This window comes from Mesoplodon densirostris, chromosome 11, assembly GCF_025265405.1.
Source record: "Mesoplodon densirostris isolate mMesDen1 chromosome 11, mMesDen1 primary haplotype, whole genome shotgun sequence".
NCBI lineage: Eukaryota > Metazoa > Chordata > Mammalia > Artiodactyla > Ziphiidae > Mesoplodon > Mesoplodon densirostris.
The window spans coordinates 64,370,132-64,397,049 of record NC_082671.1 but is presented as its reverse complement, the minus strand read 5'-3'; the positions used below and the strand labels follow the sequence as shown (position 1 = coordinate 64,397,049).

At 54.9% G+C, this 26,918-nt stretch overlaps 1 protein-coding gene across 2 annotated transcripts in view; it reads left to right on the top strand.

Moving 5' to 3' along the window:
• The window catches only part of FBLN1 (fibulin 1), a 78,498-nt gene that overhangs the window by 27,092 nt on the left and 24,488 nt on the right, over positions 1 to 26,918 (top strand). The window contains exons 5-15 of one of the 2 annotated variants that reach the window (XM_060112023.1): positions 1,437 to 1,496; positions 3,055 to 3,156; positions 3,783 to 3,920; positions 5,038 to 5,175; positions 8,852 to 8,995; positions 9,849 to 9,977; positions 10,773 to 10,898; positions 13,365 to 13,484; positions 14,364 to 14,495; positions 16,271 to 16,394; positions 22,715 to 23,156. In XM_060112023.1, the coding sequence (XP_059968006.1) occupies positions 1,437 to 1,496; positions 3,055 to 3,156; positions 3,783 to 3,920; positions 5,038 to 5,175; positions 8,852 to 8,995; positions 9,849 to 9,977; positions 10,773 to 10,898; positions 13,365 to 13,484; positions 14,364 to 14,495; positions 16,271 to 16,394; positions 22,715 to 23,069 (1,568 nt within the window). In that variant the 3' untranslated portion in view covers positions 23,070 to 23,156. Of the gene's footprint in view, positions 1 to 1,436; positions 1,497 to 3,054; positions 3,157 to 3,782; positions 3,921 to 5,037; positions 5,176 to 8,851; positions 8,996 to 9,848; positions 9,978 to 10,772; positions 10,899 to 13,364; positions 13,485 to 14,363; positions 14,496 to 16,270; positions 16,395 to 22,714; positions 23,157 to 26,918 lie in introns of those variants that run through there. The other variant, XM_060112022.1, reaches the window with a different exon arrangement.

Sequence of the window (26,918 nt, the reverse complement as noted above, 5' to 3'; positions counted from 1 at the left end):
ATGTGTCTTTCTACTGATGTCTGCTTTTCTAGTGTGTGTGTATCATGTGCTCACTGTAGGCATTTTAAAAGACACGGGAAGGTAGAAGGAAGAGGAAGTCAACACGGAGATAAATATGGTTTCCATTAGGTCACGTTTCCTTCCAGTCTTTTTTCTGTCTCTCTTGGCTTCTCTTGTGTAGGTGTGGCTGTGCTGGGGATACCTTTGATTTATGCTTTCCCACCCAGCGTTGTAATGTAATGGCTGTTGGATTGTGATTGAATTGTGATCACTGTCATTCCATCTTTTGGAAGGTCCTCATCAGCAGAGTACTTGGTTTTTCAAGTATTCTAGGAATTCCTGGGTCTACCCACCCAGGTTAAAAGGACTAATCCATTTCTTCTATACGAGAATTGCCAATGGAATACAACCCTTTAAAATGAGGGCCTAGGTCTCCCACTGGGTCCCTCTCTATCCTATTGCCCTGTTGAATCTTAATCATTGAGAGGAGGGACCTTGTCTGTGCCGAGTGCTTGATCCTCAGAGCAGATACTCAGACACCTTTGTTGAATGAATTGAGTGAGTGACTGTTGATGCCCAGCACTGCATTGAGCTTTGCAGGCAAAGTGTATAAAATAAGTGAATTCATTTCCTGGGGCTGCTGTAATAAAGCACCACAGACTGGGGAGCTTAAACCACAGAAATGTGTTGTCTCACAGTCTGGAGGCCAGCAGTCCAAGACCAAGGTGTCGGCAGGGCCGGCTGCTTCTGAGGCCTCTGGGAGCATCTGCTCCAGGCTTCTCTCCCAGCTTCTGGGAGCATCAGGTATGCCTTGGCTTGTAGACGGCTGTCTTCTCCCTGTTTCTTCACACCGCTTTTCCTCTGCGTATCTGTCACTGAGTCCCAATTTCCCCTTTTTGTAAGGACACTCATCGTTGGATTAGGGCCCACGCTAATGACCTCATCTTAACTTGATTGTCTGCAATGACCCTTCTCCAAACTAAGGTCACATTTCCAGGTACTGGGGGTTAGGACTGCAACATCTTCTGGGGTTTTGGGGGGTGGGACACAATTCAACCTGTAGCCATAAACTTTTACCAGGTGCATTGGTTTCAGTTTGGAAGATGTGACTTAGTTTATAGTAGGGCCGTGACTGCATTTGCAGAAATACTTGAGTAAAGTGGACAATGTAACCACACTCAGCATTAAGTTGATGACTACAGACAGACTTTTGTGCCAGTGCTGTTTCTGTTATAATAGATCTTTTAGAGATTTAGCTACATTTATAAGTATGACTCCGTTTTTAAAAAGGATAAAATGAACACTGAGCTTTTTGTAAGATGTACTGACAGGCATCACTGCCTGATATTTGCAAGAAGAGAAGATGCTCGGCGTCGCCTCTGTGTTAACCTGGGCACTGCGTGTGGACAAACCTGTGTTTACCTCTTCCCCCTCAGCTAAGGCCTCTGAGATCGAGGAGGGACAAGAGGACCCCTACCTGAATGACCGCTGCCGAGGTGAGACTGGCCCTCCCCAGGGCTAGCTGGTGGTTAATGAAGCCCGAGGGAAAGTCAGTGCTAATCTCGCTGGGAGCTTGACCGCAGCCCTTTGGCTGGGCGTCAGCTATAAGTCCCTGTCGTCTGCACTCCCGGGCTCCTTCCCTTCCTCTCCTCCTAGCTGGAGCCTGATGGTCGAGCGAGGGAGAGGGTGGGCTTGTAGAGAAGGGGCCGCTTGAGGAGCTGCTGTGCAAAGCTCTCCCACCACAGCCCACAGACTCTGTGAACGGTGACCCCCAAGGCTGGGAGCCCCTTAGGGGATGGGGGTGAGTGATACTTCATTTTACTGCTGGAGCTCCAGCTGTACCATCTGTAATAGTCATTTGTCTCATGAGAGAGGTGTTTGCAAATTTAGTCAGTAGGGCCTTGGGACTTCCCTGGTGGCGCAGTGGTTAAGACTCTGTACTCCCAGTGAGGCAGGGGGCCCGGGTTCAATCCCTGGTCAGGGAACTAGATCCCACATGCATGCCGCAACTAAGAGTTCTCATGCCGCAACTAAGGAGCCCACCTGCCACAACTAAGACCGGCACAACCAAATAAATAAATATATATACACACACACATATATATATATATATTTTTAAAAAGATTTTAAAAATGGCCCACATCAAAAAAAAAAAAGAAGTCACTAGGGCCTTGCACCTTTGTTTTCCATATGCTAAGACTTTGTTTCTCTTTATGGAACATTCCCGCATGTCTGCTCCCCGAGTACATTCAGTGGCTTGCCTTGTGGTTGGGCCTTCATTAGGGAGCCAGTTTAATCACAAAATGATGTGGTTGGTGTACAGTGACGCTCAGCACAGAGGCCTGGGGGTAGGCGGAAGGGAGGGCAGAGAACCCCAGAAAGACTCATAATCCTCTCTGGGGGGCGTGCAAGGCTCTCCCTGGGGGAGGGGATAGCTGGTTTGCAATGGCTGAGGATGGGTTAGCCAGGGAGATGACATTGGCAGGGGGTTTGTGGCAGTGGGAGCGGGGACTTGCAGACCCGCAGCAGCTGGGCACTGGTGGGCCATGGGGTGGGGTACGGGGAGAAAGGAAGAGGCTGGAGAAGTGGGCAGGGCCCTGCAGGCCCTGGGCAGCAGTCAGAATTTTATCTCCTGGAATCTTTGCCCGGTAGAGGTTTTGTCCCTGGAATTTGCTCTTTGGGCATCACGCTGGCTGCCCCGCAGGCTGCCCTGCAGGAAGCCTGGTTGGAGGGTGGTACCAGGGATGCTCAGAGAGCCAGGTGAGCAGGCAGCCGGAGCTGAGGCAGTGGTGGTGGAAATGGGGTATCGGGGCCCCGCACACCCCCCGATCTGTCAGATCAGGGCTGGGACCTGAAGCCGCAGCCCCGGGGGGGGGGTCTCCCATGGGAAGGGAGGGTGCTGTGAAGGCTGCAGTGGGCTCCAGCCTGGGGAGCCTGCCCTTCTGTGTCAGCCTACCCTGAGGGCGCTTTCTCTGACCCCATCCAAACACCTGGAAAAACCCAGGAGGTCTCCGGGGTGCACCTGGCCTCCGCTCACGTTTGCTCTGACTCCAGGCGGCGGGCCCTGCAAACAGCAGTGCCGAGACACGGGGGAGGAGGTCGTCTGCTCCTGCTTTGTGGGCTACCAGCTGCTCCCGGACGGCGTCTCCTGTGAAGGTAAACGTCGTCCTGCCCTGGGAGCCTCTGCCTCTGCTTGACAGCCAGGCAGGGCCCGCTTTGCACAACTTGGGGCCCCATTCATAGGTGAAGAACAGTCCAGGACCGGCTTTCCAGCATTTCCTGGAGTTTGCAGGGCCTGGCTTCCAGCCACGGCTGTCCTCCAGGAGGATGTAAACACTGTGCTGTGAAAAGGGGTTGGGTTTGGGGTCTGACCGGGCTCTGAATCCAGCATCTGCTGAGTGGCCCTGGGCATATCCCTCAGCCTCTCTTGGCCTCTCATCTGTGAGATGGGGGAGATGGAGGGAGGTGCTAGCCCCAAATAGGGGGTTCTCTAGGATCACACGACTCCAGTGCAGGGCCTGGTGCTTGCTTAGCAGATGCTCAGAAAGAGCGGTAGACCTGAAGTAGATCAGCAGGGCAGAGAACCCGTTGATTTTGTTTTTGCTCTGATGGTGAGTGCCCAGGGCTCCATTCCGGTGCACGGCCTGAATACGCACACGCCCGGGGAACTTGGTGGATGCGGGGGATCGATCCCATCGTGCCTTCTAGTACGTTCCTTCTGATAAAGCATGAGGATCGGTGGTTCTTGCTGGTTACTCCTGCATCACCTGTGTCTCTCCTAGATATCAATGAATGTATCATGGGCGGCCAAAACTGCCGGCTTGGAGAATCCTGCATCAATACAGTGGGCTCTTTCCGCTGCCAGCGTGACAGCAGCTGTGGGACTGGCTATGAGCTCACAGAGGACAATGACTGCAAAGGTAGGATAAGCTCCGCGTCTCAAAACCTCATCCCCCAGAAGTACATATGATGCGATGGGGAAGTGGCACTGGGCTCCCTGGGGTCTGGGCTCCGTGGTGCTGTGTCCCCCACTTTGGCTGCCTGGGGCACTGGCCAACCCTGATATTAGTGAAGATTTACCTCCTTTACCGTAATGCTGAGTTAATGACAGTGGAGAATTTGGGTTTCTGCAAAGGCTTAGAACACGCTCATTTAAAAACAAGACCAGAGATGAATTTCAGGTGCCCACATGTGCTTTCTAGTCCCCCCCACCCCCAAGCTGTTTTTTTGCACAACAGCTGCCTTCCATCTGATTCCAGGCTTCCTTGAAGTTCAAAGCATATTCCCTTCCGCTGCATAAAAAAACATGACATTTCTGGCTGCTGGCTTTCCCCCGCCAAACCATAGATGTTATTTGGCAGATAAGCCTTTGATGAGGATCTGTTAGAACATAGTTTTCTGCTGAGGGTTTCCAGCCCTTCAGAACGACAAGACCACTTGTGTAAAAACGTCGTTTGAATTATGAGGGCCTTTGGATGAGCTCAGTCCTCCCCACCCCTGCAGACTCCCTGGGCGGTGTGGACCTCGAGAACCCAGGGGCCCAGCCAGCTGAGCATACACTCTTGAACATTTGACGCCATGAACTTCAAGGGAAGGGCAGCCAACACGTCCAGTCACGACAATCACCATTGTTAGTGTTTGGAATAGTGCGAGGACTGCAGAGTGAATCAGTTTATAGGGACGGTGTTTATTGCCACTTAAGCTCATCATCGCTTTATAATCTAAACTAAACATGCCTGAAATGAAAACCAAATCAAACCAAACAACGTATTGCCAGGAAAATGCCTGGGTTATTTATTACATAACAGAAAATTTGCATCATAAGAACCTTGGGGAAAAAGTCAGAGTTTTGAATCTTTAGAAACATGAGCACCATTTGGCTAAGGCCCCTTTTGAATGTGACCTCTCTATTGGAACGTTTTGGGTTATAGTCTGAGTAATGAGCATTAAAAAAAAAAATTCTTGTGATTTTAAAGTGTTGAAAGATGCTTCTGGCAGGACTCTTGCTAACAATTTCCTTTTTTTATGATGTACCAGATATTGACGAGTGTGAGAGTGGTATTCATAACTGCCTCCCCGATTTTATCTGTCAGAATACTCTGGGATCCTTTCGCTGCAGACCCAAGCTACAGTGCAAGAGCGGCTTTATACAAGATGCTCTAGGCAACTGTATTGGTAAGATGCTGCCGCCAGGGCTAATGGGTCCACCAGGTGGGGGAACCGTCCAGTGATGGGGCACTACATAGTGTATAGAACAGAGGTCAGCAAGCTTTTTCTATAAAGGACTGGATAATAAGTTATTCATTGTGGGTTGTGTGGTCTCCGCTGCAACTACTTAGCTCTGCGGTTGGAGCTGGAAAGCAGCCATGGCTGTGTGAACAAGTGGGTGGGTCTGTGTCCCAATAAAACTTTATTTACAAACACAGGCGGCAGCTGGGTTTGGCCCCAGGGCTATAGTTTAGCAATCTCTGGTTTAGATGAAAGTGCTTGTGTTTTGAGGTCAGAGACACCTGGTGTTGAACCAAGTGACCTAAGGTCATTTACTTCCTCGGAGCCTCAACTTCCTCCTCTATAAAATGGGAATAATCATCATATCTGGCTTGTAGACCTGAGGCAAGGATTAAACAAGGTGGTTGTGAAGTGCCCTGTGTATTAAAAAATGGTTTTAGAAGATACTCTATGTTAGGAGTCAAGTTCACAGAGACAGAGAGTAGAATGGTGGTTGCCAGGGGCTGGGAGAGAGGGGTGGGAGTTATGGCTTAACAGGTGGAATTCTGCTTGGGATGATGAAGGAGGTCTGTGGCTGGACAGAGCTGAGGGTCGCAGGACATTGTGAATGTGCTTGATGCCACTCACCTGTACACTTAAAAATGGTTAAGGGCTTCCCTGGTGGCGCAGTGGTTGAGAGTCCACCTGCCGATGCAGGGGATGCGGGTTCGTGCCCTGGTCCAGGAAGATCCCACATGCCGCAGAGCGACTGGGCCTGTGAGCCATGGCCGCTGAGCCTGTGCGTCCGGAGCCTGTGCTCCGCAACGGGAGAGGCCACAACAGTGAGAGGCCCGCGTACAGCAAAAAAAAAAAAAAAGGTTAAAATGGCAAAATACTGTGTTGATATCAGAGGAAGATCAATGTGAAATGAAAGCAAATCCCATGGAATTTAGTAAAAAGAGGAGGTCTGGGTGAGACTGCTTAAGTTGCAGAGGCAGCGTGGGGCAGGGGCGAGCGCGGGCGTAGTGGCCATAGTGACCTGTTCTGCAGACAGGAGGTGGCCCCTGCTTTCTCCTGCAGTCGCCCAAGACTAGCCATCTGGCCAGGTCACTGTATGCTGTTGGCGTTTGAGTCCAGATCTGCCGGGCTGCCCTTGCCCTCTGCTCAGCAGAAGCTTCCGGGTCCTCCCTTTGAGGTCAGAGAGTCGTCCCCCTTGTTCTGCGCTGCAGGCGCCACTAGTCAGAACTCACCCTTCCTGGAGCTGCCCCGTCACCCCCCCTGGAAAGGCTGGTACGCCACGAGCAAGGGGCCGAGAATTTCTTCTGTCTCACCCTCTTGCAGATAAATCTGTATTGATCTTTGATTTGAAATGGCAGTTTGGACTCAAAGTCCTTCCCCGCTTTTATTACCATCCCAGGATATCTAAAGACAAATAGAACATCAACCCCTTAGGACAGGGGCCTCGTCTGAAGCCAACCCCAGTCTTTGTTCCTAAAGCTCCCCTTTCAAGGGGAGGAGGCGAGGCGTCTGAGCCGCGGGGGCCTCAGCTTGGCTGCACTGGCCCCTCGCCAGCCTCCTGCCAGCAGGGGGGCTGTCCTCGCTCCCAGAAGGAGGCCGATGAGCGGGAGGCTGACAGCTCTCCCAGGGCCAGGAGAGAGGAGGGGCCTGCCTAGACTTGCAGCGCACTTGCAGGGGGCTCCGCGGAGGATGGCATCTGCTGGGGATGGAAACCCTGACTCATGGCAAAATCAGCCCGATTTCCACAAAGAAGGGACCTTTGCAAGTCTCGACTTAGCCTCGGTTCCCACCCGCCCCCCACCCCCGATTGCGGGGGTGCAGCTCTACAGGGGCAGGCTCCAGCGAAGGAGCCCCGGGGGCCCAGGACTGGCCGCAGCCCAGCACCGCCCTCCCGAACTTGGGTCTTCAGAGGTCCTAGAGGCGCCCCCTCCTCTCAGCACTCTGGGAGGGTGGGGCAGTCCCGCCTTTTGTGTGCCCACAATCAAGTTCACAGCCTAGTTCACAAATCAAGCACCACAACCAAGTTCAGGAGTCTTTCTTTTTAAAAATTATCTTTTTTATTTCAAAAGTTATGTCCATCTTTATTTGCAAAAAAGAAAGCAAAAGCCAAGCGCAGAAAGGGAAAGCTTGGCAGCTGTAAAAGTTCTAAACGCTGCATTAATTCTTGACACAGGGCCAAGCTTTTTCTGAGAAGGGCTAGAGAGTAACTATCAACCTCGTTGACCGTAGGGCCTCTGTCACAGCCACGTGGAAGCAGCCGTGGACACTACACAAAGGAATGGGCCTGGCTGTGCTCCGGTAGAACTGAATTTACAAAAACAGGCAGTGGGTGGGATTTGGCCGGCGGGTTGTGGTTCGCCCACGCCAGGTTTAGGGGCCCTCGTCCTGGCCGGAAGGCAGGAGACCCTGATTCTGGACCTGAGTGGGTCCCAGCCTTGGGCTCGGGGAGTTTCCTGTTTATAAAATGCAGATAATCCCGTCCTGCCTAACTTGCAGGGCAGTACTGAAGGTGAAAGCTTTTGTAAACTGTAAAGTGCTGCACTGCAAGACCAGCAGGACAAAGGCCGACACCAGGATGGGGAGGGAGTCGGGCTGCCCATTTGTCCGAAGAGGGTGGGGCTTGGCTGCCAGGGGAGAAGTACAGCTGGTCCTCTACCATCACCCCCTTCTCTGCGCCCCTCTAGATGTTTATAAGTGATTCTTGAAACCTTAGGTCCTTCGGGGAGAATACTCCTGGTAGGAAGTTTGATCTGTGTGGTTTGGCACTGAATCTGAGTGCGAGCAGTGAACACATGTGTAACCCAGTTCTCCTTCTTGGTTTACTGGTTCACACCCGTCGGGCATGTGTTCATCAAAGGGGAATGCACGCCCCACGGTCCCCCATCACAGGTGTGTCCAGTCGGGGAGAGAGCCACCGTGCGGAGAGCTTAGAGCAGCCCTTCCCCGGGGGCGCGAGTCCACACAGGCCCCGTGGAGCCCGGAATGGGGCTGGGGATGTGGGAGAAGGTCTTGCTCAAGCTGTAAGAAAGGCACATTCACCAGGCAGACAGGGGCGCTGGCTTCCCAGGGAGGAACTGTGAATAAAGGCACAGAGGTGGGATCTGAGTGGCCGCTGGAGGCTAGGGCTGGAGCGTGGGCTGCAGGAGACGGACCCGAGTGAGGCTGGGGAGTGGGGCGCGGGGGCCAGCCGGTCACTGGAGGAGCGCAGAGCACGCGTGCCGGCACCGAGGGGGCGGCCACCTCTGCCCCTCAGCCGCTGCTCAGCTCAGGGAAGACCCTCATTAACCGTGTGGAGTATGTGAACACAGGACGGCACCTGAATTGCCAAGTTCACCGTGTGGGACTCACGGGCAGGCAGCTTTGGATTCGGTGCAGTGGAAGATGGAAGTGTTGCGGGTTTAGGGGCAGGAAGATGGACCAGGGAGGGGTCGTTACGGTCTGGTATGCTGCTGAAACCTGGGAACCGGTTGGGAGGCTGCTGTGTGGTCCAGGGCGAGGGCATCGTCGTAACTGCATTCGTCGTTTTATAAAGAGGAGGGAACTGGGTTTTCTTTGGAGATCCAGGGGTTGGGTTTTGGGAAGCCCTCCGGGTTTAACCTCGTTGTCTCCGTCTTTCCCCCTGTAGATATCAATGAGTGTTTGAGTATCAGTGCCCCATGCCCTGTCGGGCAGACATGCATCAACACGGAGGGCTCCTACACATGCCAGAAGAACGTGCCCAACTGTGGCCGTGGCTACCATCTCAATGAGGAGGGGACCCGCTGTGTTGGTTGGTATTAAAAAAAGAAAACCTATTTGAAATGGACTTTTGGTCTGCTCCCAGCACAAATCTCCCTTCCCTGGAAGGAGAGAGCAAATCCCCAAAGGAAGCTGTTTGCACCTGTCCGTCCATCCCATTGCTGATCTCCAAGCATAGGTCTTTGCTGGCTATTGCCTGGACCATTGCAGTAGAATGCCAACCCACCCACTGCCGCCAGCTTTGCCCCTTCAGTCTGTCCGGTTCATCCTGAGCTGAAAGCTCTCTCGCGCCTCCCTGCTCACAGCCCCTGTCGGTGATTACTCCCCATTGGCGGCAGACGGAGGACAGATGCCCTCTGCTTACAAGTCAGTCCTCCTGAGTCGGCCCCAAACTCACACACTTTATGATCCAGGTGAAATAGGTCTTACTGCTCCTGCAACAAGCCCTGCCCTTTCCTCTCTGTGTGGTTTTTGCTCTTACATGCTTCCCTCTTCACCTACATTCCTTTGGATTCAGGCAAAGGTATTGTGCGCCCAGCTTGCCCAGATCCCTGCCACACAGAGGAGTCTCTCCTCCCTGTAATGCCCAGGGCACTTCCTCAGCCTCTCCCCAGTCACTGGGCACTTCCTGCCTTAACTAGGGTCACTGCTGGCCCAGAGGAGCAGGGGGCCCCCGAGGGTAGAGGCTGCGTCTGGGTCAGCTATCTCGCCAGTGTGGAGTTGGCACATAGTAGGTGCTCTATGAAATCGGGTTAGGAATTAACCGATGCCGCTTTGCCCATTACGTTTTCGTTGACTCCTTCCTCGCCCTCCTTCCTGGTCGTCTTAGGGCACAGGCCCCCCGACACACTAAGGGTTTTCACCACGTCTTTCTCTTTTGCAAGATGTGGACGAGTGCTCGCCTCCCGCTGAGCCCTGTGGGCCGGGGCATCTCTGTGTGAACTCCCCTGGAAGTTTCCGCTGCGAGTGCAAGGCCGGCTACTACTTCGACGGCATCAGCAGAACGTGTGTGGGTACGTGGGTGTCCCTGCAGGGGGCCCGGCCAGATGACATGAAGGAGAACCCAGCCTGGGGCACCCTGGAGTGACCGTGTTCTCCTCCTCGCCTCTGAAAATCCCAAGTGCAGGCAGTCCCAGAGAAGAGACCCCGACCGGGAGACCCCCGTTCTAGTTTCAGCTCAGCTGCTGCCAGTCTGGCTCCTGGGGAGGCCCTCCTGGGCGTGAGCCAGGGTCCTTACCTGTAGCACAGGTGCTCTGCTTGCCCCAGGACCTCTGAGTGTTTATGAGGCTCCAGCCAGCTCTACAAATGCCCCAAAGTCTTAGTGATTTCCCAGAGATTCCTGCTGACCTGCAGGGCTGCAGGGCCCAGAACTGTGTGCTCGCCCAGGGCGGTGAGAACCCAAGACGGCATGGTGGCCCAAACACCAGGGGCCAGGACAGGTCCTGCTGATGGACGCCAGCCATCCCCAAACCAGGGTGCTCAGGGGAGCCTGGCACCTGCCCCGCCCAACCCCACGGCACCTTTGTCAGATCCTGGAGGGCACTCTCTCGGGCTCTGGGGTGGAGGGCTGGCGGGTGGGAATGTGCCCAGGCATGCCGTCGTGGAAGGAGCACGAAGCTTGCCCAGCGGGCAGACAGGCCGGGGCCGTCCCAGCTCCCCTGCTGACTTGCCGTGTGTTTGGGACAAGTCACTGTTCTTTGTCTTGGAGAGGAGGCCAGGGGAAGTGGGGGACACAGGTCGTGAACTGCCACCACGGTCAGCACTGCCCAGGGAGGACGCTGCCTGAGCCGCCTCCTGCTCTGTTGCAGACATTAACGAGTGCCGGCGCTACCCCGGGCGCCTGTGTGGCCACAAGTGCGAGAACACGCCTGGCTCCTACTACTGCAGCTGCACCATGGGCTTCCGGCTCTCCTCTGATGGCCGGTCCTGTGAAGGTGAGGGCGGGGCGGGGCAGGGTCAGGAGCTCTGTGACTGCATCCGTGCCCCTTCCCCCAAGCTGCCCACCTCCTGGGGAAACCACCACTCTCCCTGCAGCTCTGCATGGGACCGACTCACATTTGTGCTCTAGAGCATATCAAACAACGTATTAGCAGGGGAACGACCTCTAAAAGCTTGCTTGTCAGAGATGACTGCCCTCCCCGGTTTCTCCTGGGCCCTGGAGGGGGTGATAACACCTGTGCACACGTACGGATGGATAAGTTGGCTGCAGAAGCCGTGTGGGAGGTGGCTGAGAGTGTGGGGTTTGGGGGCGTCTGACCCACTGCTTACTCACCTGACCCTGGGGAGTGGCTGACCTCACCTGCCTCATTGTCCTCACAGGGGAAAATGGGGCTGTTTATGCCAAAGAGAAACAAAAGCTAGACACTTGTTAAAAGTGGTAAGACATTTTATTTAGACTACTGCAGTAGGGGAAAGAGACTTCAGCATAAATTGGTCTCAACTCCACCAAAAAAGAAGGTGCGGGTTTTTTAAATGCTGGGGTCTGCTAAGGAATAGTTCTGGAGGGTGTTAAGGGCGCTGGTCAGTGGGATTAGGCCAGCTGTGTCTTCTCACTGGCTCTGACCCTCCTGCAGAGTCTGGGAGATGGGGTGGGGGTGGGACCTCCCCTTGATGACCGCATTTCAAAGGCCTGGTTCCCACCTTAAAAGGACCTGGGTTGCAGAAGATACATCTCAAAGGGACAGAAAGGATTTACATCTGCAGGTTTTCTAAAGTAAATGCTCCTAAGAAAAAGGGAGGTCAGGGCCTGTATTCCGGTGTTGGCTGGAATACACAGGAAATTCTCTGGCAGCATCAAGCTTTCCCAGGCAGGCATTTCAAGGGTCATGGTCTTGGGCTGATGCTAAAGTTTGGTCTGGGTTGGGGGGCGGGTTGGACCGAGTCATTAGTGTCAAGAGTCTTGGGGTTGTCAGATACAGATAATACTGACCCCCTCTGATGGGATGGACTGAAATGAGAGGAGGGCCTGGCACATAGTAGGTGCTCAGTGGATGTCACATCTTCTACGGGAATTAGGTGATAAGGTCAGCAGAAATTGAGAGCTTCTCCCCCCACCCCGGCAATCCCTCACATTGCCCATCGAGCTCCCTTCTTTGCAGCACGGTGCCCAGGGGCAACCTGTAGAGCCACACTCAAGACATGGCAGGTCTTAAGTTTCTGGATTAAGAAGGATGATCACAAAAGTCAGATATGCCAGGATGCACCCCAGTGTGTAATTCTCAACCTGGAGCATGAACAGTGTGATGGACTCCTGGGTCTGAGGCTTCTCCTGAGATTCTGGGATTTGTCCCCAAAAACCAGACCCAACACACACATGTAATGGCAAGGAGCAAGATTCATGCATGGTCGTCCCTCAGGCCTGGGTTCACATCCCAGCTCTGTCACATTTACGGCCTTGAAGGAGTAACTCAGCATTTCTGGGCCTCAGTGTCCTCATCTGTAAAAGGGGGATAGTAGGACCCACTTTGTAGGGGGTCGTGAGGGTGAATCAAGATGAAGCCTGTCAAGGGTTGGTCACGGTGCCCAGTGTGAGATGACACACTTGTGATATGGAGACTGCTTGTATCATTGTTATTGTCATTCGTGGCTAGTGCTGTCCCTGGTCACTCCTAAGTGGCTGACTAGTAGGTATTCATATCTATGTTAGTGGACAATATTGTGGACACAAAACCAGGGCCTGGCCAGCCTTGCAGTATTATTCCACGAAGCACTTATAAAGCACCTGCCGCCCCAGATGTGTAGCAATAACATGGTTCCTGCCTTCAGGGAGTGTCTCTAGGATGTAAGAAACCACACTGAGCAGAGGTGAGCAAGTGAACGGGTGGCAGCCAGGCCAGGCGTGTGGGGCTGCAGGGATGAGACTCGGGGTGAGAGGCTAACGGACATTCTCGGCTACTCACCCCTCCTGCCCTGCTAAGAATTAGCAGTAAACAAAAATGGAGAGGGACTTCTAGATCAGAGGTTGGCAAACTTTTTCTCTAAAAGCCACGTAGTAAATATTTTAGGCTTTGCCAGCTACATCTCTTTTGCGACTATTCAACTCTGCCTTTGTCATGCACAAGCAGCCATGGACCATAGTACATGAATAAGCGGGGCCACGTACCAACAAAACTTTATTTGCAAACACGGGTGGTGGGCCAGAAGTTTACTGATCTCTGCTCTAGCCAAAGGGAACAGAGGAGCAAGAGCTCAGAGTCGGTCTGGCTTGATCAGGCGCTGGGTGTGGGGAGATGCCAGGTCCTCCAGCCGTGGGGGGCTGGAGTGGGCCCGCTCCCTCGGGGCAACTCCAGGCAGGTCCCTGGCCCTACGCGTGGTAACCTCTGCCTCTGTGTGTGTGTTAACTTGAGGGAGGTCACGGCCCCGCCAGCACTGAGCGGTGACCCCGGGACCCTCTCTTTCAGACGTGAATGAGTGTAGCAGCAGCCCCTGCAGCCAGGAGTGCGCTAACGTCTACGGTTCCTACCAGTGTTACTGCCGGCGAGGCTACCAGCTCAGTGACGTGGACGGGGTCACCTGCGAAGGTGAGGGCTCCCCGCTCGGCTGAGGGTGAAAGCACCCCTCCCTTGATCCCCATCCCCCATCTCCTTCTGGCTGCCGGCTGGTTTGTTTATTTTTCCCTCTAACTGAGATTTATTTGGATGCACTTTACCCATCGTTGAGAGTGAAGTTTGTAAAGGTGCAAAGCCACTCACAGATTTTTCTTTAGTAAAATGAAACATGACGGTGGAGATCGCTATGTGTGCCGGGACCTCGAGCAGGGCAGTGGTGGGCGAGGAACGGATGAGGAGGGGGCCCAGGGGCCGCCCACGTCTCTGACTCACAGCTCTGCCTCTGGCCTTTTCAAAGCCCCTCCCTGGGCCTGGACCATCCTCTCTGTAACATGGAGGTTAAACCCACACACACCAGGTTGTCAAAGGATGAATCCAAATGATGACTCAAAAGCACTTCATAGGTGCCTGGCACAATGTAGGTGCTCAAAGGATGACTCTTGTTAAGATTATTACTGTTTCTGTATAAGGTGTGTTTGTTATTAGCACATTTATAATAATCAGCATTAGGACGTAGCCAGCCAGGGCACCTCTATGTGTGTCATTCTGAAGCCCTGGGCACTGCCCCCTGCCACCGGTTCCCCAGTCTCCCTCCTCCCCTTCCACGTGCACACTTCACACCATGAACTTGCTGTGTGGCCCTAGGCTAGGCTCTTACCCTCTCTGGGCTTCAGTTTCCCCTTACGGCGTGATGGTCTCTGAGGCCGCCCCAGCCGCAGCACTTTGAGGCCCCCCGCGCCGTGTCCGTCTTGTCCTGTGTGGCTGCCCTCCAGGCCACAGCTCAGCCCACCACGGGGGGTGTAGCCCAGCCGGGGTCCACACAGATGCTGAGGGTGGGCTTTGCCGTCACAGACATCGACGAGTGTGCCCTGCCCACCGGGGGCCACATCTGCTCCTACCGCTGTCTCAACATCCCTGGAAGCTTCCAGTGCAGCTGCCCCTCAACCGGATACAGGCTGGCTCCCAACGGCCGCAACTGCCAAGGTGAGCGGGGTGGGACTCCTGGGGTGTCTCAGGCCGGCTCGGGACTCTGCGGTGTTGGGGGACTGAGGCCTGGCAGCCACACCACAGACGGGGTGTGTTCGGAGAGGGGACAACTCTGCATCCTGGGTGTGTCCTGGGCTCCATGGGCACCCTGGTCTCCCATACCTGGGCACACTTGTCTGCCGGGGGTTCTGAGCCTCCCACCCTGCCCTGGGCAGCCCCAAGAGGGCCCGAAGTGGGGCTGACAGCCTTTAGGAAGATGCCCACTGTGGAGGAAACAGGATGTCAGTGCCTGGAAGACCCCATAGCATAGCACTGCTGTTTAGTCTTTTGTTCAGTCACTCGACAAACACAGGCCCTACTGGGTGTTAAGGGCAAAGCAGTGAGCAGACGGCACAAGCCTCTGTCCCGGGGTGCTGATCCCCACTGGGCGAGGGGATGGGCCTGGTCAGGGTGTGTGAAAACCCAGAGGTCTCTGTATTTAGGGACACTATGGCTGGAGGGTGCCGCGGGGGCCCGGGGGTCGGCTAAACGAGGGGCGAGCGACATCCATCCTGTTGTACTAGGCTCCCATTTCAGGGATCATCAGCGTCCTGTAACCGTCCATTTGGTTCCTGAGGGGGGTGCTAAGTAGATATTTGTGAAGGGGCGACCCTGGAATGGGCGCGTGGGACTCGCCTCCGGGAATGGCCGCAGAAGCTGAGTCAGAAGTTGGCTCTGTCCAGCCCCTCCGGATGAGTCCCCACATGCGGCTGGTGGCCCAGAGGCTCTGGAGGGCCTGGGTCCTGCAGATGTCCTTTCTGGTCATGAAGAAGGTTTGAAGACTTTGATCAAAGGCGGGCAGGAGCTGTGGCATTTCCTGGGAGGGACCCGCTCAGCTCGTCCAGAGCTCCGGATGGAAGTTGCTCTGTTTTCACATTTCTGACGAAGCAGATGACCTGGCCAGGCGCCCTCACCACAGCCTGGGGTCCTGCCAGACACAGTGAAAACACATTCCTGAGCCTCAGCCTTTGAGATTGGGGAGGGCTGTTTTTGCCACCAATGGTCAGGATTTGGCATCTCTTAACAGATGCCTCTGGCACGGTGACATCCCCTGGGCCCACCATTTGGCTGCTCCGGACAGCTGAGGGAACGGGACGGCTCCCCATGTCCAGGGTGACCTCGTGACATGCTCCAGGCCGGGTTCCGGTCCAGCCCAGATAGTCACTGACTTTGGACGCTGGGCCCAACATAGAATCCCTTTAAGCCTCAGTTTCCTCGTCTGTAATATGGGGCTAGTGGCTTCTGCTCATTCCCTCCTAGGATGTTACAAGTGGCACGTGAGGTAAGGCTGATGCAACTTGGGAGCCTCAGAGAGGCACTGGCTGCCTGGGTTCAAAGCTCGACTCCGCCACTTACAGAATGTGTGACCTTAGGCCAGTCACTTAACCCCTATGACACTTCCCTAAAATGAGGATAATAACAGTACTTGCCTCATTTAATTATAATGAGAAGCAGGTGTTTCCTGCAAAACACTTTAAGGGCTGTCATATAGTGTTTGCCGTTATCATTATTATGCTTACTCCTGGGACTGTGAATAATAGGTATATTAAATATAATCTCCTATAAGTAAAAATGCTGGCACAGGGCTCTGCTCCAGAGAGCAGCCAGTGGAGGGCAAGGATGGCCTGATCCCCCCTGACCCTGGTTGATGGGAGGCCTGGGCACTCCTGTCTGTGGATGGGGACGGCTGGGGGGCCTTGGCCTTCACCGTGCTGCCTTGGGATCTCCTGCAGACATTGATGAGTGTGTGACCGGCATCCACAACTGCTCCATCAACGAGACCTGCTTCAACATCCAGGGCGGCTTCCGCTGCCTGGCCTTCGAGTGTCCCGAGAACTACCGCCGCTCCGCAGACACGTAAGTCCCTCGGTCCCCGCGATTGTCTGTCTGTGTTGGCCTTCCTGGGGGGCCCGGCTCCCAGCCTGGGCGGGTGGTTAATGAGCCGTGCCCTCCCACGTGGGTCTTGGCAAACTCAAGGATCCCTGGTTCTCAGGCGCCTAAATGCCAATGAGACTGGTTGCAGAAAGGGAAGGTAGTGACCTCATATGGGCTCAAGGTCGGCAGGCCTGCTCCCAGACCCACCTGTGCATGGAGCCAGGCAGAAACCCCGGCCCTCTCGCTCCCCGGGGTGAAGCCTTGGGCAAGGGACAGCTCTCTGGGCCTCAGTTTCCTCATCTGTGACATGCAGATGGCAGAACCTGCTCTGACTCAAATAAAGGTAGCGATGGCTCTGGGTGAGCCGACGTGACTTGCTGGGGTGTCATTGTTAGATGACCCCACCTGAAAGCCAGATTCTCTTCAACCCAGTGACGGCGTGGAAACAGGACGAAAGGTTCTGTGTCCTCAGCTTGAAGCTGTGTGTCCATATGTCACTGTAAGCTCACTCACTCTCAGGCCACCGGGATATATCCTGCTGGGGTGTCCAGGAGCCCCGTTCCTCAGGGAGCAGTGAGGACCCTCTGGTCTCGCCACACACGACCCCATCCCTTATTTTATCAGATGGGTCTCCTTTCGTGCCCCCGGCAGTTGTTTTAGGAAAAGCTCCACAGTGGGAGCCAATCTCAGGAACGAGGACGCATGACCCCTTCCCTCCAGCCCCGGGAAGTGCTCAAAGCCAGCACACAGCCAGGCTGCCTGGGAGACTCGGCCTCTTGTCCTTGGCCCTGGTCAGTGCCATCTTGGGCGGGGTCCCAGTCCCCAGCATCCACTTGCTGTTCTGGTCCCACCTCCTGCTGGCCGAATGCCAGAGCAGGAGACGCTCAGACGGCCCCAGTGTTCTTCCCAGCATCGGGGGTGTTCATCCCCCGGCCTTGCGGCTCCTGCCCCCCCGCAGGTCCTCTCAGTTTCCCCAGTGGGCGTGCTTGCCAGGTAGGGAGAAGCCACTCCAGAACTGGGTTTGCCAGCATTCCAAAGAGCCTGTGGGTTATGCAGCTAAGTGGGCAGTGTTGGTGCTCCCCTGAGCCGTGAAGAAAGACCCGTGTCCTTAATTTGAGGCTGCGCTGCTGTCTGTCTGCGTTCCCTCGCTCCCAGGACCCTTGTCTGGGTCTGGGTCTGGGGATTCTGGAAGACTGGCTGATGGCTCTCCATGTATAACTCACACACAATCACGAAAGCAAAAGGGGAGGAGGCTGCCCTGTGCAGGGACTTCACGCCTCCTAAGTTGGGGGTGGGCAGGCCGGCAGGCTAGCGTCGTGTCCTGAGGTTGTGGCTGAAGTTGCCCCCTGCCCCCCGCCGCGTTGATGCCTGTGGTGGAATCCTTTGCCGCCCCGCAGTGCCAGCAAAAGTCATTTACTTGTTTGGGGAATGTTCACCGAGCCTACTGTGTGCAGGCACCTGGGCAGACAGTGGGCCCACAGAGGCCACCCATCTCCTGCTCTGAGCCCCACAGGAGCACGTGCAGAATGGCAGTGGGCAGAGTGCAGGGGTACTGAGACCAAGGAGGGCCCCCCCCGGCTCCGGCGGGGAGCATGGTAGGCAGGGGGGCCCGGAGTCCTGGCCGTGAATATGGGGTATTCAGTGAGGAACCACACTCTGCTCACCGAGGGATGGATGCTCCAGGGCCTGGTCTGTCTCCATCCCATGGGTTCCTCAGCCTGCCCCCCAGGGGATGAAAACGAGGGGGTTCCGTCATTCTCTGTATTAAAAGGGCAGGAAGTGAGCCCCTCCCCACAGTCAAGGTGAGAGGGGGAGGATGAGGCTCCAAGCAGCCCCTCCAGGGAAGACAGTGGCCCCGTTGACCAACATGCCGCTCACCAGCGCCACCCAGCGGCCGGAGCAGAGGCTGGGAGGCGAGTGGAGCTGGGAAAAGGTGTGGTCCCCGCCCTGAGGGTCCTGACTGAGCCCCTGTGGCTGTTCTCGGGCCTCTTGGAGATGCTGTCTGGCACTGAGATGAACGATCTGGCTTTGGTGTCCGGCTCGCTTAGGTTTGCCTCCTAAGCTCAGTCCGTTCCAGGCCCCTTGACCTTGACCGTGACCAGGTCCCGTGAGCTTCTTGCTGTAAAGGGGGCGGTGACATCGCCCTCCTGGGTTCCTGTAGGGTGACTTGCAACTGTGGGGCTGAGCCACCTCCATACCGCTTGCTCTGAGTTCAGCCCTGGGGGGTGTGGATAGGCATCCCAAGGCATGTTTTACTGCCAGTATTTATGGATGGAGGGAAGGTGGGCCCTGGTGTCCAGGTTGGGGCATGGCCTGGGAGGCTGCCCGGAGGAAGAAGGAACCAGGGCTGGGTCCCATCCTGGCTTCCGGGCCTGGCTCTCCTGTTCCTCAGTGCCATGACCTTGGGTCTTGGTCACCCAAGGGCCCTTTTTGCCTCTGTAATACCTGCTTGTCAGTGCCTGGAGGATTAATGAGGATTGGTAGTAACGCTCCACGTGCCCAGCCCGCGGCCAGCATTGGTACCCAGACAACAGTGGTGGTGAGGAGGATGACAACTGGCCACCCTGTTCTCGTCCTCAGAATCCAGAGGTTCCTCCGAGCAACTCTTCAGCCCTTGCTCTGCTGCTGACTGTGTGCCTGTGGGCTGACTGTGTGACTGGCAGGTCTAGGGTCGCTCAGCCCTTAGATAGGAAGACAAGACATGGGTTCCTGAAGGGCTGTGTGGTCTTGGGGCCGTGCCTGCTGCCCATGGGAATCTGTCTAGTTACAATTTCTCCTTTGTTAACCCTGTTGAGAAATCATGGACCAGCCAGGAGCCCAGCGTCAGGCACAGGCAGTGAGGGCTGGGCCTGGAATCCCAAGTTGAGGGGCCATAGGGGGTCTCATCCTGGTTGCCTCGTCCCAGTTGGGGGGGTTACTCTGGGACCACAGGAGCACCGCTAGCTTAGGGTGAGCACAGTGACGGGATGTAGACCGACGTGGGCAGGACACAGGCCGGAGCTCCAGGTGAGGAGGGGCCGACCCTCTCTCAGCACTGCAGACCCCTCAGACTGGAGTTTTCTACTTTACAGCACTTTTCCTTCTCCACAAAAATCCTCTTAAAGAATTTACTATCTGACCTTCAGAAAGCAATTTGTAAAATTCAAAAAGGCTGCTTTAGGAAGGACCCAGTAACTGGCACTTCTGTGGTTAACATTAAGGGGGCCTTTACAGGCAAGGTTTGAGTCTCTCTCTCTCTCTCTGTGTCTCTTTGTCTTTCTGTCTCTGGGCCTCAGCCTTCCCTCTCTCCACACAGCCTCCTTCTGGCCAGTGGTAACTGGAACATGACCCAGCAGGCTGGGCCGCAAACCACAGGGCTGGGCCTCACGGACTGATCAGGCTGTTAAGATCCTGAACACACAATTTCCTCCTCCCCACAGGAGGAATGTTCAGTGTCCCAGAGCCTGGGGTGGGACCGAAAACATCCTCTTTACCCCCTCGGCGGGGCAGCCCCCTGAGACCCGGGGTCTCGGAAGCCAGAGCGAGGCTGGGCAGCTTTGACTGGCACAGCTGTTCGGTCCCAGGCGGTAATGCGGGTGGACGGAGAGGGTGAGGCCCTGCCCCGGCCAGTTCCTGGGGCTTGTGTCCAGAATGACAGGAGCCTGAAAGTCAGGGAACTGCCAGCAGGGACGGCTGCGAGCATCAGACAGCCTGGGGGGCGGCCAGAATGGCCATGCCTCCTGAGAGAAGGGACTGGCCTTGAGGACCTTTTTTCTCTGGCGTGTGGTGGCCTTCAATAATTGCATTTTCATGGAACTTGGGGGGTCCCGATCAAATTCGTTGAACTGAAAAATCGGGGCACATTGTTCTCTCATGCGGGTCGAGATGGAAACCAAGGTGTGTGGTCCCGGGGGTCCGGGCCTCCTCTGCTCCGTAACAGATGCAGTGGCGATGACCCCTCCTCTGTCTAGACATACCGGCTAACAAAGACTTCGCTGCCGTCCCCAGGCTGACAGGCAGTTTGCCAGAGGCAGTGGTTATGCTTTCTGAGATGTTTCAGCAAGTATGGGGGAGAGCGGGATAGGATAATTGATGTTGGAACTGACCAGGAAAATCAGGCCCGTATTTACTTGTGTGCAGGTAGAAAGCATGTAGGTGTCGAGCTGGTACTGGAGATGAAGCCAGAGAGCCACAGCCCCACCCTTGGGAAGCAAGCAGTCTGAAAGGAGCCAGGCCCAGAAAGGCCCAGAGTGAGGAAGGACTTGGGGGCTCTGCTTGGTGACCCTGTGGGGTTGGGGGTGGGTGGAGACCATTGAGGAGGAAGGAGTATCCAGCTCTCTGGTGTGTGATACCAGGACTTCACGCACACCTCATGTTCCCTGCCTTCCACCCATGCCGGGTTAATCCTCTGGCGAATCAAAATCCTGGCCTTGGATATGGGAAACGTGGGAAAACTTAACGCACATGAAGGGGACCCTGGCGCCACCTGCTGGCCAGATCCACCAGGCCCTTCCTGAAGCAGCTGGGCCGTGTGTGTGTGTGTGTGTTTCTGTGTGTGTGTGTGTGTGTGTGTGTGTACACACAGGCTTTGAAGTGAGACAGGCGCACTTTGCTTCTGGCATTTAGTACAGACTGTGGAGTCATGGACAAATTACATGTCCTCACCGAGCTTTGTCAGTAGAATAAGGAGAACCGGGTGGGACAATGAGATGAGCTTGGGGAAGGAGAAACCCCGATGTCCCCAGCACGAGGCCAGGCCCCGTCCCTCAGTTTCTCCACAGTCACCTGGCACACTCCCATTTGGCCTGGACCTGGGTGTCTCTGGGTGAGGGGCTGCCCCTGAGCAGCACCCATGCCCGCCTTCCTTCCTCCTCCCCCCTGCCTCTGGGCCCCCTCCCATGCAGACCCCTCCTCTTCAGTGTTCCTGATCCTCACACACCTTTACTAGCATGGAGCTCATTCCCAGGGCTGCCCTTTCTAAGAGCTCAGAATGGTAAATATCCAACTACAAGAAAGGATTTTACATCCTGGACATAGGATGTAAAAAGAGACAGTGCTCACAATAAATGCCAAGTGTAAAGAAGTCCTGTCACCTAACAAGAGGCATGGAAACGAAAAAAGTTCAAATGGAGGCATGATAGAAGACTAGGACAGTAGATGCTCGTGGTTGGAGAATCCAGACACAGTCCAGATGGCAGAACTTCCTGGGACGTGCCCTGTCAAGTCCCGCAGGGCTCTGCACCTTGGCTCTGCTTGAAGGCAGCTGCCTTCAGGGTGTGATGGGCCGGGAGTTCAGGAGGCAGAAGATAGGCCCTGTTCTTATCATCTCACAGGAAGTTAGAACCTGTCCCCGTCCTGTCACAGGCCGTTAGAACCTGTCCCCGTCCTGTCACAGGGCTTTAGAACCTGTCCCCGTCCTGTCACAGGACATTAGAACCTGTCCCCGTCTTGTCACAGGACGTTAGAACCTGTCCCTGTCCTGTCACAGGATGTTAGAACCTGTCCCCGTCCTGTGACAGTAGGTTAGAATCTGTTTCCATCCTTGTACAGGAAGTTAGATCCTGTCCGCATCCTGTCACCGGAAGTTAGAACATCTCTCCATCTCCGTCTCAAGCCCTGGTTGGCCCTGTGGACACAGACAGGGAACTGGGCCTAGAGCACAGGGCTTAGTGAGGGAAGACGGGGAACAGCCCTCACTGCCTGAGCACAAATCTAGCTTCCTCACACACTCTGTGACCTCAGGAAGGCCACTGACTCTTTCAGCCTCAGTTTCCTCATCTGAAAAATGGCCCTCAACCCCCCATCCCCGTGCGGTGGGATCACAGTAGCGGAGGCGTGATGGCGAGTAGCCGTGCGCTCTGTAAACGGCAGCAGCCATGCTTGCCGGCGTGCAGATGCTCACTTCGGGGTCGTCTCCGAGACCCGCTCAGGAGCCCTGTGTCGCCCTGACCACTATCTGGGTGAGGATCCAGGAGCCTGGACGACACTCGGAGGGCAGGGTGTGCCTGGTGAGGACAGCCCGGGGTGGGGCTCTGCCAGTGAGAAGGGGACACGCCTCGCTCCAGGCACGACCCTTGACCCCAGCCACCCAGCGCCCCCTGAGGGTGTTGGAAGAGGCTAGTGCCTGAGCCCGCGGCCAGGAGGTCCCCGGCACCTCCCACAGGTGAGTGAGGGGTGCTCTTCCCGTTGGCTGATTGGCCAGAGGGGCGGCGGGAGGCCCCGCCCAGCGAGCCCCCGCTTCCCCGCCCCCACGCTCTGTTGTTTCTCCGCTTGCCGAATGGGCCCCTAACCCTCTTCTTTCTCTCTGTCCACTTTTCTTGCAGCCGCTGCGAGCGCTTGCCTTGCCATGAGAATCAGGAGTGCCCCAAGCTGCCTCTGCGAATAACCTACTACCACCTCTCTTTCCCCACCAACATCCAAGTGCCCGCCGTGGTTTTCCGCATGGGCCCCTCCAGTGCCGTCCCCGGGGACAGCATGCAGCTGGCCATCACCGGCGGCAACGAGGAGGGCTTTTTCACGACCCGGAAGGTGAGCCACCACAGTGGGGTGGTGGCCCTCACCAAACCCGTCCCCGAGCCCAGGGACTTGCTCCTGACCGTCCGGATGGAGCTCTCTCGCCACGGCACCGTCAGCTCCTTTGTGGCCAAGCTTTACATCTTTGTGTCCGCAGAGCTCTGAGCACGCGCTTTGGGCCGTGGGGGGGCCCCCTCTTGTTGCTTTCCTCACCCTCCCCTCCGGGATCCGAATAAAGGTTCAGCGGGCGATCCCACACAGCATGGCTGGCGTGCCTTGGTTTTATTTGGCGTGGTCGGGTGTCTCTGTGCTGCTTGTCCCTGGTGGGGAGGGTGGAGCCGAGCAACGCCTGGCGCCCCCAAGGGTGACCACGGAGTGCTTTCCGTGAGGAGTGTGTGCCCAGGAGCCCCCGTTAGTGGGACTCACAGTCCACACCGCCAGGGAGCCCAGGCCCGGAGAGAAAGAGGCTCGGGTGTTTCATTTGACATGATTCTCTCTCCTCTGCTTGTGTTTAGCCCAGAGGACGAGGTGACGAAGGCCCCCAGGGTTGATTGACCTCTGTCCCCTCTCACTTCACAGATGTGGAAACTGAGGCCCAGAGAAAGGGAGGGACTTGGCCAAGGCGACGTGGGCCATTTGTGGTAGAGCCGGGCCCAGGAGCCAGGTGTATTGGCCCCAGCTTCGTTTCCTTACTGTGTCACCAGGAGCTGAGCCTTTAACCGAGGCAAAAAAAGCTCTATCATGAGACTCAAACCTCCCTTTCTGTTTGTCTTGATGGGAAGCCCAAACTTGTGGAAAAACACTGAATGCAATCGCAGCATCTTGGATGCAGACCTTACCTAAGTGAGGTCGGTTCCCTCCAAGAAGGTTCTCAGCTTTGTACCAGGAAGAGGCAAAGGACAGCACGATGAATGTGCCGCTCGTGGGAACCCCTAAGCCAGCGTCAGGTCCTTCATATGCGTTACTTCCCATCCTGTGGGGCAGGTGTTTCATCCCAAGAGAGACTCAGAGGGGGCAAGTGATTTGCCCAAGATCACACAGTGGGTATGGGAACCTCGGTTTGCTGACTACACAGCTTTGACTCTTCCACCATGATCCCAACCAAGTCCCCAACCTGCCTCTAAAGGCCCTGCGTCATTTAGTGCTAATGTCCATCTCCACCCTGACCTCAAATTTTTCTCCCTTCGCTCACCTCCCTGGAGCCACACTGCCCAGCTCTTGGCTGCCTCAGGCCCTTTGCACATGCTTTTGCACTCTTGGCCTGAATGTTGGTTAAACCTCAGCCTATATGTTCCTATCTCAGCTGGGCCTCCCTTGACATCCTTTGGTTATGTTCTTCTGTCAGTCTTTCTCATAACACTGCCTTTGTGATGCTCATCACAGTTTGCAATTCCTATTTATCTGTTTTACTTTTGTCTTCCCCACCATCCAGAAGGCTCCGTGAAGGCAGGGACCAAGTCTGTCTCATTCAGTGCTGTGTCGCTAGCTCCTGGCAGGGCCTAGCACACAGTAGGTGCTCTACCCCTGTCTGTTGAGGGAATGGATGACTTCCTGCCAACATTGCTTTACACGTCTAGCATTTCTGTGGCTGCTGGCGACGTTTTCAAGCAGAAATGTGAAGGGAAGGCAGAATGTCAAGAGGAATCAAGTAAAGGTTACTGGAGGATCCTAAGGTCCTTCCTACAAGTACATGGAAGGAAAGTGGGGAAGGGGCCCACCTTGCTGTCTAGTGGAGAGGACAGGTATACAGTTAACACTATGCCCAGTGCCCTATGACAGAGGCTGCGGTTAACTCGCCATGGGAGCACACACATGCTCCTAGCCATTCATCTTCAAGGCCCCACTGTCTCCCAGACCCCTCTCTGAGCATCTCTGGTCTGGACTGGCTCCCAGTCTCCTATCTTCCAAGCTGAAGCCAGAGGACCTCTCTGAAGGACCAGTCTGGTTATGTCCCCCCACCTCTTTAGAAACTTCTATGATTCTTTCACTAGCAGATGAAGCCCAACTCCCTTGGAATGGCATTCGAGGCCCTTCCTACTCCAGCCTCTGCCCATCTTTTCAGCTACATCTCCCTCTCGCTCCCTGCTCTAGCTCACCCCCTTGCTTGTGTTCCACTCACGCAGGGCTCTTGTCCTTCTCTGCGTGCACTTTCTCCAGGCTTTAGCATGTGCCATGCCATCCTCCTGCAAACTGCCATTCTCCCTGAAGTCACGTCCTCAGTGAAACCTCTCCTGAATCTGAGCTCTTCTAGCACCGGGCGTACTCCATCAGAGCAGTTACCCTATCGTTACTTTTTACTGTCCCCACTTCTCTGGGCCTTTTTGAAGGCAGGGATTGTATCTGTGTTCTCTACACTTTCAGAATGTCTGGCCTGTGGAAGGAGCTCAGTAAACATCTGAATAAACATGGATGGATGGATGGATGGATGGATGGATGGATGGATGGATGATGGATGGGTGGATAGTATTTTCAAGGTTTAGTTCAAATATCACCTCTTCTGTGAAATCAGCAAGACACAGCAGGGATTCATCATGTATTCAGTTATTCTGTTATCATGGTCCAGATTATTCAGGCCAGAGAAGCACTTTTCGCAAAGGAGTGTTAAGATGGGGGGAAAATTCTTGGGGGCTTTAGAAGCCAGAATCCCCTCTACAACATTCCCACCAACTGACTATCCAGCTTTGTTTGTATTCGCCCTTGTTTGTGGAACTCCCTGCCTCTTAAGGTGGCCTGTTCCATTTTAGGACACCTCTGATGTTTCTCTGTGTGTACCTGAGTGCACATGTGGGGATGATATCTGAATTACCTGCCTGCTCACCTCCCTGCAGTTCCTTGAGGCCACTTAGCAGTATTCCTGGATCATCCTGCTGAGATCACACAGTGCAGAAAAAACAAACCAAGCCAGCCAACCAAACAAACAAAAACACAAGAGTTTTAATATCCTCCTTGCCATTTACTAGTTCTGTGACCTCGGATAAGTCATTTGCCTTTCAGAGCTTCAAGGCCCACTTCCTGGATTATTTTGAACATTACGTGAAGTTACTTACACACGAGGCAGTGTCTGGCATGTGGTAGGCAGTTAATAAGTGTTGGTTTCTCCCCTCATTGGAAGGTACTTGAGTGTTCATTTGGATCTTGATTTAAACGGGGAATAAAAGTTCAGAGGGTTTGTAGAGCTGCCATCACTTCCGACTCCTGGACCTGCGTGTGCACTTTTTTTGGGGGGGGGGGCTGTGCCAAAAAGCACAGTGTGCTTTGTGGCTTGTGGGATCTTAGTTCCCCGACCAGGGATTGAACCTGCACCCTTGGCAGTGAAAGTGCAGAGTCCTAACCACTGGACCGCCAGGGAATTCCCATGGGAACTCCCATCCTTTTGACTCACTGTACTAAACCAAGCTCCCAAGGGTGGAGGATAATAACTATGATTATCATTATTATACTGATGAAAATAATAACAACTATGACAGCTAACACCTAGACACTGCTTTCTGTGAGCCAGGCACTGTGCCAAGCACTTAACTAACCCTCACAGAGCCTTGTGAGGAAAGTGCTGTTATGACCCTCATTTCACAATGAAGACATCGGGGAGAGAGAGGTTAAGTAACTTGCCCATAGTCCCAATGCTGATGTAAGGTGGGCCCGGGGTTCAAACCCAGGCAGCCTGGCTCTGGAGTCTGCTCTCAGAAGTGCAGCCCCATGCTGTGAAGGGGGCAGGATACCGGGATGAGTCAGTGCTCCTCAGCTTGCTACCCTAGCCTCTTCCCAGAAAGCCCTGCATACCAGCCCCATTCTAAAATTCCCAAGTGAAAAACAAAGCATTGTATTAGCTAAGGAAGGAGGCAGTGTGGTGTAGAGGAAAAAGCTGTGAAGGTTAAATGAAGTGATGTGTGCAACTGTCCAGCAGAGACATCAATGAGGTCTGAAAAACCACTGTGAACCACGCCTCTTTCTCAAATTTCAGGAAAACTAATTTCACATAAAAATGATCAACTCAAAAGTATCCAGGTTAAATCT